Source organism: Pyrgilauda ruficollis, unplaced genomic scaffold (assembly GCF_017590135.1).
Source record: "Pyrgilauda ruficollis isolate IOZ18807 unplaced genomic scaffold, ASM1759013v1 scaffold41, whole genome shotgun sequence".
Lineage (NCBI taxonomy): Eukaryota > Metazoa > Chordata > Aves > Passeriformes > Passeridae > Pyrgilauda > Pyrgilauda ruficollis.
The window spans coordinates 5858982-5868186 of record NW_024525601.1 but is presented as its reverse complement, the minus strand read 5'-3'; the positions used below and the strand labels follow the sequence as shown (position 1 = coordinate 5868186).

The 9205-nt window shown below is 44.2% G+C and overlaps 1 protein-coding gene across 3 annotated transcripts; it reads left to right on the top strand.

Annotated features, from left to right (window-relative positions):
• The first annotated feature begins 1405 nt into the window (after positions 1 to 1405).
• Positions 1406 to 8612, top strand: LOC121359001 (myosin regulatory light chain 2, smooth muscle minor isoform). Of its 3 annotated transcripts, XM_041477629.1 has the most exons (5): positions 1569 to 1671; positions 2581 to 2616; positions 6554 to 6751; positions 6917 to 7078; positions 8110 to 8612. In XM_041477629.1, exons 3-5 carry the CDS (start codon positions 6568 to 6570, stop codon positions 8280 to 8282), a joined length of 519 nt encoding a protein of 172 aa, XP_041333563.1. In that variant the 5' UTR covers positions 1569 to 1671; positions 2581 to 2616; positions 6554 to 6567; the 3' UTR covers positions 8283 to 8612. The 3 variants fall into 3 exon arrangements, with proteins under 3 accessions (XP_041333560.1, XP_041333563.1, XP_041333559.1); XM_041477626.1 differs by lacking the exon at positions 2581 to 2616 and having other exon boundaries at positions 1406 to 1671; XM_041477625.1 differs by lacking the exons at positions 1569 to 1671; positions 2581 to 2616 and adding an exon at positions 4968 to 5127.
• The last annotated feature ends 593 nt before the right edge of the window (positions 8613 to 9205 follow it).

The window sequence follows — 9205 nt, the reverse complement described above, 5'->3', positions numbered from 1 at the left end:
GCTGGGTAAAAATACCTTTAAATAGACAAATATTCTGATTTCTGCTCATATCAAGGCTAACTTGGATAAATTACACATTAATTTCACCACTGACTCCAGCTATGGAAGCAGTGGACTCTAAAAACATCAGGAACAAATATGTTCTTTGTACATAGCATGAAGAATGACCCATTTCTGGATGACGAGAGGAAAGCCTGTCTCAGCTTCCATGCAGGAGATACTCTACAGCCCAAACTCACGTCTTCTGGGTCAGGAGCTGCCTGTTACAACACAACAGGCTCATCCCAAGTGAGCAGCCTGCAGCATCCTGCCAGTGCCCAGGGAAAGGTGGGAGATGCGACAGCAAGCACCACAACAGGTAAAAAATAGGTAAAAAATTTTTTCCCTATAGGTAAAAAATACTGCCTGCAGTAGCAGGGACAGGAAAAACTGCAAGAGGCTTTTTTTGGCTCTGCAGGCGCTGAGCAGAGAAGATGTTTCCCCAGAGCTGTGGGAAGCTGCCAAAGAAGCCCATGGCGAGGCCACACCTCCTGGACACTCAGTTAAGTTCGTTTCCCTCAAAAAAAGTCAGCAATATGGGTAATCTCTTACTGCTTTCACAGACTATGTGATTTCATATACAGTTGTAAACTCTGTAAAAATCAAGTAACTAGAACTAGATGCAAAATTATAAATTAGGCCAGGAGCTGGACTTTTATGACCCCTGTAGGTCCCTTCCAGGGATAATCTGTGGTCTTCTGCGAATCTTCCAGACACAGCAGCAGCTGCTGACGTGCAGAACAGTGCCATACCATGTGTTGGGCTGCTTAGAGCTGCAAAGTCAGCCAAGGGACTAGAGCACCTCTCCTATGAGGAAAGGCTGAGGGAGTTGGGCCTGTTCAGCCATGAGGACAGATGTCTGAGAGGGGACCTTTTAAAGGTATTTGGTAGGGAGGGTCAAGAGGACGGAGCCAGGCTCTTCTCGGTGGTGCCAAGGAGTAGGATGTACAGGAAGTGTCACCTGAACATGAGGAAGAACTTCTTTATTCTGCGGGCGACCACACACTGAAACAGGCAGCCCAGACAGGGTGTGGCGCCTCCCTCACTGGGGATGTTCAAGAACCGTCTGGATGCAATCCTGTGCCACATGCTTGAGCAGAGAGGCCGCAGCAGACGGCGGGGCCCGACGCACCCCGCGGCCCTGTGTCACCGCCGCCTCTCCCTCACACCCCGAGCCCGAGCGGGGCGGGGGCGGAGCGAACGGGCAAGGCCCCGCCCACCGGCGCGAGCAGGAAACTCCCGCTGTTGCCTTACAAGGGCAGGCGCGCGGCTCCCTCCGCCCCTCGCCCGTGGAATGTGGTGACCACACCGCGCCGCACCAACGCGTCGCCGGGGGAGGGGGGAGGACAAACACACAGGGTGGAGGGGCTGAGCTTGTGGCTCTGGCTTTCTCCTTCAAGGAAGGCAGAGACTCCAGGGAAAGAACGTGAATCACGCGGGCCCCTGTGGGTCCTCTCCCCGACACGGCTCGTGGCGCCCGGCCGCCGAAGCGATGAGCCAAGCCACCACCTCCCCCTCCTGCGCGGATGGTCTCGCCCACAGCTTCCTTCCTGCCCGGCGGGGCGGCGGCCGCTCCGCTCTCCGGAAGTGTCCCTGCAGCCGCTCCCCGCCGGTGCCGTCTCCCGCCGCCAGGTGAGTCGGGGGGCTCCGCCCGCTGCCCGCGGCATCTGGGGCCGGCCGCCGGTGAGGGGTGGGGCGGTGCCGGGTCGTGGGACGCTTGCGGAGCCGGGGTCACTTGCGGCGTCGCCCCCCGCAGCTCCCTTCGGGCCTCGGCTCGGTGCTGCTGCTCTTGACGGGGATCCGCCCTGCGGGCTGGAGCTGGGAGAGACCCCGGCTCCGGGCCCCGCAACCCCGCCCTGTGAGCCCGGTAGGGCGCGACGCCACGGGGACGGTGCCAGCGGGGATTACCTGCCTGTGCATCATTTCAGAGAACTGGTGTTAGAACCAGGGAGCTGGTGTAAAACACCAGGGAAATGGTGTTAAGAGGTGTTTGCCTCCCTGTCGGAAGGGCTCGGCGGCCTCCCGGCCACTCCGAGCCTCTGCGGGTGTTTGCTCGGCTTTGTCGGAGCACGGGAGGGGCAGGGCTGGGAGCTGCTGCGGTCGGAAGCGGCTGAGGTCGTGGGCCTTCCTGCTCACGTTTTGGAATAACCAGAGCTGCACAGAGGACTGCGTGCGATGGTTCCCTGGCTCTCAGATTCCATTAGGTTAGAAAAGACCCCCGGAATAATGGAGTCCAACCTACAACCGACCACCATGGGAACTGGACCATGGCGCTGAGTGCCACGTCTGGTCTTCACTTGAGCACCTCCAGGGATGGTGACTCCACCACCTCCCTGGGCAGTCCATTCCAATGTCTAATCATCCTTTCTGTGAAGAAGTTCTTCCTAATGTCCAGCCTAAACCTAGCACAGTTTCCCTGTCCTCTCATCCTGTAGCTTACTGATTGGGAGAAGAGGTCAATCCCCATTTGGCTACACCCTACTTTCAGGTGGTTGTAGAGAGTGATAAGGTCACCCCTGAGCCTTGTTTTCTCTTTTGCAGACGGGCTGTGTTGACTCACTGGCACTGGATTTTGAGGCAAGTGTGACTCCTGTACAAGGGTTTTGGGAAATTTATTAGTGAGAAGTGTGTTAAAGTGGCTTTTAAGACTGGGTGGGACAGCGTAGGGTTTGGGTTTTGCTAGTTTGCTTTCATAAAGTGTAATCTGCTCTTTATTGAGCCTTGATCTGCTGGAGAACACCTTGCTCTTATCTCTTCCTGTTGCCACCCACATTGTGATGGATGTGTGACTGTATGTGATGCTGCAGTTGAGTACGTGGACAGAACTTGGGATTTAGCTTTGAGGTTTACTTTTGAGTTTGATGTTCTATCTTAGTTCATGTAGAGACTTTCTTGGCTACAGGTTTAGGCGTTTATTGTGTGGTGGTTTGGTTTTTTTCAGTAGTAGATTTTGCAGTTATTACAATTGTCACTATTCTGAAACATGGGAGTATAACTTTTGGTCACTGCCTCTAAGCAGGTCCAACTTGCACCACTGTTAGTGGGCTGTAAGTTTTCACAGCTTACTGTGTGGCTCAAAATTTTTAGTTGCTTGGGGTATTTTTTCTCCAAGGGTTTATCACTTTCCCAGAGGAAGAGACCACAAAATGACTCTCGGTGCTGTGGTTTGATATCCACTGTGGCTGAACAAATGGCAATACAGGCAGCACAGAGCAGCACAGTGCTGCTACTACCCATTTATTGTTTTTTAATATATGAGAATCTTACCAAAAAAAAGGTTGCACTTTCAGAAATACCTTATGATGTGTCTCACAGGTAATGTCTTACATTTTAAGTTTCTTGGACAGCTTCCAAAACAGGGCCCAGATCATTCAGTGCAGCGTAATATTAAACAACTGGGACTAAACCTGCATGTCATGACTTACACTATCTAATGTGAAGTATTCCCACTTTTTATCTACTGAAATTCTATTTGCAGCCTATACTAACCCTGTTTCAATTACAAAAGTCTTTGCTTAGATGTGGGTCTTCTTCTTTGGATAACACAAAGTACAAACACTTCTGGAACTTTTAAATCATAAATTGTTCTCTTTGGCTAACTGGATTGATGCCTTTGGTTTTCTGAACATGTTCCAAAATGTACCACCCTCTTTTCTAAGAGACATTCCCAGAGCTGAGTCCAGTGTTTCAGGCATAGCTGCTGCAAACCTGTGCTGAGGGGCACTGCAGTCCTCTGAGATCTGATGTTTCTCTGTAGCTAGGCTGACAGCTCTTTTGGGCTGGAGGAGTTCCCAAGTCTGGTTCAGAGAAACTTAGAAAGTAGTAATGCAAGCATTGGCACTTTCTTAGTTTTTTCTAGTAAAATATACTCTGATAGGTCAATCTTCTCAACAGAAATAAAAAGAATGTGCTGACAGTCTGTTTTTGTTACTTCCTCTTGCTTAGGATTGAATTGTAGGTGAGAGAGTTGCAGGTAGTGGCTTGCTGGGAGCATTGCCTTTGCAGCACTTATGCCTTTTCACTGATCCTAGAATTACAAGCCAGACACAGTTAGGTGATAAAAAGGGATTACCATTATAAGGATCCTTATGGTGCACAACATGCTGGATGAAAAAGCGCTGAAGGTGCATACTGTAAAAAGTGGATACAATTTTATATGTTCAGCAAGTCAGCATTACTGACAAGAATCCCCAATTAGAGACAGAGGTGATGAGATAATTCGCCCCTGGTTCTCCCCTTTTCTGAACACCCCCCCTCACCTTTAGATAGGAACTAAACTTTGTTTATGAAAAAGTTAGGAAGCTGTTTTGACCTGGTATCCCAAATGTAACCTTGACCCCCAGGCCTTAGAGCTGCTGGGGAATGTATTTTGTCTTTCTAATAGAGTTGGTAAAATGCTAGCAATGAACACAACAATAGGCTACAGAGCTGCAAATATATATGTGAGGAATATGGAGATATATAAAAGTAAAAAGGCAAAAATCAATTTGGTCGGCATCAGCACATGCAGAGTAAACTTTTTTGTTTACTTTGAATGAGCCATATCCTGAAAACTGCATTATTTCAGAGAAGAGTAATTAAAAGATACTGTTTGGCTCTATTTTGAGTAGTGGAACTTCTAATCAATAACCCAGAGTTAAGTGAGAGCTTGCCTGAGGGTTTTTCTTTGGTGGTAAGAAAACCACCAAAGTTATGCACAACCCTTGGCTGCAGCTTGACAGCAAACTACCTTTGTTGTCAGCTGTGTACTTAAGTATCTGGCAGTCAAGAGTTCAGGTTTATTTGTTGCAGTGTTGTGGAGGCCAGGCATCTCGGGTAGCTCGTGGTTAGTGAGTGCAGTGGGGAGAACGTCTGCCTTGCTGAGCGATGCGCAGTTGCATTTCAGGGGCTATTTTTAGTTCGGGACATAATGGTTTGTTTTGTACGTCAGAGGAACGTTGTAGATGCACGCAGGATTTAAAAGTGTGGAATTAGCAGGGGACATCAGTAGCTGTCTGTGTGGACAGACTGAGAAGGACGAAACCATGGAATTCCCTTTTATGCTCCAGCTGCTTGGTACACCCTGTCAGGTATCTAATACAAAGCAAGGTAAAATGTGTTTCCTTTTAGTTAAAAAAAAAATCCAAAACTAACTGCTTTTTGCCTGCATATTGGGTTGATTGTATGAGGGAGTTACTTTGCTTAATTTTGCTCCTTTTTTTTTTTTTAAGGATGAATCCCAGTTAGTCACTTCAGTCTTTCTTGCTTTTCAGGAGTCTAACAGAAAATACTCTATCTTTGAGAAAACTGTGGAGAAACAGAACTGTGCTATGACTCCAATTAGCATTGCTTTTCTGACCAGATAATTTGTTTCTAAGTTATAAAATCAATACTTTGTGTAAATTTCAAACTATTGATATTCTTGCAATTACAGGTGAAGCTTAAATTGTTCGTCTTTCAGGAGAAACTTGCTACAGGTGTTTTCTGTAAAATTCAGAGTCAAGGTTGGAAGGAATCTGGTTTGCATAACATTTTGTTTGAGTGTTTTAGCAGTATGTTTGAGTATGGATTACACTTTAGTTTTAGCTAATGCAAACAGAGGTTATGAGACTTTTGGAAGCAACATTATAAAGGGTCTAACTTGTGCTCCAAAAGCAATCTTGAGAACTTTGGTTTGCCTTTCAGTGAATGACTCAGCTTTTCCAGTTTGTGCTGTCATACATTTAGTTGGAACACTACATGTACCTTCCCAGATAAAGAGATGCAGTTAACTTAAAAGCCTCACTTCTGCCCTGAATGTACTAGTGTTATAATATATAATCTATCATGTTTATATCTTCGTTTGACAGCTTCAAGGGAAACAATGACATTAGTATACCTGTGATATATGAAAATTTATAAAAACATATTAATGTTTCTAAGCTTAAAAGAAACAGTCTTCACATTTTTGTAGCTATTGTACCTTTAATTAATTTTAAAAAGAGCGTGCTGGCATTTGCATGTGTTGTGTAGTAGTTCCACTGTGTAAGAGAATAGCACTGTAGAGTGCTTTTGAACCAAGTCAGTGCTCTCTCTCTCAGTGGCAGCTAGTCTAACAAAATGCTATTCAGAGCCTAAAATACTTTTTTTCCCCTCCAAAATGTTAGTTTAGTATACTATCTGATCTATTTAACCACTGTGTTAGTTAGCAGCACATATCCTTCTATGTCAACAGTGCATTAATGACTTAATTTGTGGAAGATGAGGTGGAGTATTGAATCAGCAATACAGGCATTCTGTGAGTTTCAGGAGCTGTGATTTGATTTGGGCTTTTTGATGTAGCCTGCTATTGGCCTACAGTGCTGGTCCCTCAATCCTCAAAGGCACTGTGCTTTCACAGCAAGTGGAGTCTGAAGGAAAATGGAGCAGGAGATACTGAAATAAATGTGTACTTCGGGGTATATGCCAATAACATGAAACCTGATGTCCCTCTACCCCAGGGACTTGCAATGTGATTTAATAAGGCTAAATATTGGATATATTTCTGTCTCCTTAGAACCAACAGCCACCATGTCTAGCAAAAGAGCAAAGACGAAGACCACCAAGAAGCGCCCTCAGCGCGCCACTTCCAATGTATTTGCCATGTTCGATCAGTCGCAGATCCAGGAATTCAAGGAGGCCTTCAACATGATCGACCAGAACAGGGATGGCTTCATTGACAAAGAGGACCTGCACGACATGCTCGCCTCCCTTGGTAATAATGTCCCTTTTTTCTGTTCATGCTTGCCAGGCAAATTTGTGCTGCAAAAATCAAAATACTGAGTTTGGGATATGAGAGGTGTCTCAGTTTGTATTAACACTACTGACAGTACTTTTTCCGTTTGAGAACTAAACTGAGTATGAATCCCTTTATTTGTAGGAAAGAATCCAACGGATGAATACCTGGATGCCATGATGAATGAGGCTCCAGGTCCCATCAACTTCACCATGTTCCTCACTATGTTTGGTGAGAAGTTAAATGGCACTGACCCGGAGGATGTAATCAGGAATGCTTTTGCTTGCTTTGATGAAGAAGCAACAGGTATGTGGGTGAAACAACAGTGTACATGTATTACTTCTACTTAGTTCTGTAACAACAAACACTTGTGTTCTTAGAAGTGGTGACCAGTTTTTTAACTCTGAAATTTTAGATTTCTGCAAACTGAAAATCATGATTGTATAGTCATGTGCTAAATTTGCCTTTTCAGTCTCTGTAGAAATTTCAAATTTCTGGCAGTGTGTTCTGTTCAAGACTGGACAAAGTATAAAAGTTGTTGATCAGGAACCAGCATCTTAATTTATTCCTAACTTAAAATTCACCTTTGGGGCTGCTTTTATGAGGGGAATCACTGTTTTCAAAGCTGTTGTGTTTTTATGAAGAACTCTTCTGTCAGCAACTTGTATCCACCTTCCCTCTGTGAAGGTGCACTAAAGGGAGAAGAAAATGCATGCAAGAAATTTCTTGTGTGACTCCCAGGAGTGATAAAAGCAATCACAAGTTAGACAAGCCTACTTGTTTAATAAACCACACCCTAAAATTTATTCTTTGCAACCAGTCTAGTAAATCTTAGTTTTACCAGTGATTTGAGTTTGAAATGTTGTAAACTTTCACATGTTTCATGCACTTGTTGAATGTTAATAGTCAAGTTCTATGATATTTTTTTGGTGGTTTTCAGTAGGAATGCTCAAGGTAAACTGATGCCATTTGTGATTTTTAAAATACTGAGCTAGAAGATTCTTGGTACTATTGGGAGTGTAGCCCTGCTGTTGGGAAGAATGTCCAATATGAATACTGATAAATTTTTATATTCTATGGAACAAAACAGGCAAAGCATATAATGGTCTTTATTTGAACTAGTGGGACCTTTCATACTAATTTCAAATGCCTGAATTGATTGAATCCTTGTAATTATTTGGCAATTTAAGTAATAGGGTTTAATGGCATTGTTTTCATTTGGCAGACGAAGACTGTAGGTATCTTTAATTGAGGGAAAGAACTCAAAGAAATTATCACCCATGTATTAGCAGATAAATGTAAAAACTCCTCTTCTGTCCTCCTACACTGTGCTCCAGGGTTCATCCAGGAAGACTACCTGCGGGAGCTGCTGACCACGATGGGAGACAGGTTCACGGATGAAGAGGTGGATGAGCTGTACAGAGAGGCCCCCATCGACAAAAAGGGCAATTTCAACTACATCGAATTCACGCGCATCCTCAAACATGGAGCGAAAGACAAGGACGACTGAGCAAATCCCTGGATACACGCACATTATCTCTACCTTTATGTTTATTTTTAATGGTTTCTTCCTGATAGAACTTGTTGCATGCATTTAGCTCCAAAGCTTTTGTCTTTTTCAATATATTTATCTATTCCAGGCCATTTAGGCATATTTGCACCTGTAATCAGACTGGAAGCAGGGAAAATATTTTGAGGGAAAGGCTACATGAAAAACATTCCCTGGTGTTGATAGTCCAGGAAAATAATCTCAATGTTTCTGGTTTAGCTGGATTTTTACATTTTTGTAATAAATGCCATTTTGAAATAAAGATTGCTATATAGATAAAATACCTCAAAATCTTTTGTGAAGAATGACATTTCTATTACACATTTACAAATGCAGGTGTGTTCATTGTGTTTTTCTTGCAGTTGCAAGTCAAGCTGGAAAACTCATTTTCATGCTGTTTTGTTTAGTGTCACAGAGTTCTGAAATGTTCCTAGCAGCATCCGCTGGCATCTTTAAAAATGCTGCTGCAGATGTCTTTCATCTCAGATTTTTGAAGTGGGATCTGACTACTGTGTAAGTAGTTAAGCAAATAAATGGTTAGGGAAGACTTACAATTGCCTTATGGCCAGCAGAGAACATCTGATTCTTAGGCAGATACCATGCCCAGCTTTTGCTTCCTTCTAATTTTGATGGGTTTTCTAGCACTACTTTCATGTCAAAGTGTGCATTCTTCTTTGCTAAGTAAGGGGGAATTAGGCATATTTTTCCCTTCTGCTGAAGGAAGCTTGTGCAAAAGAGTCTGTGCTGGCACCAATTAACAGCAATACATGGCCAGAAAACTTACACAAAGCTTTATTTTTCTACAGTTAATTCATTTGCATGTGAGAATGTGAGCCAAGTCATTCTGAGAATTAACTTGGTAAAACCCTATAGGTGCTGAAGTT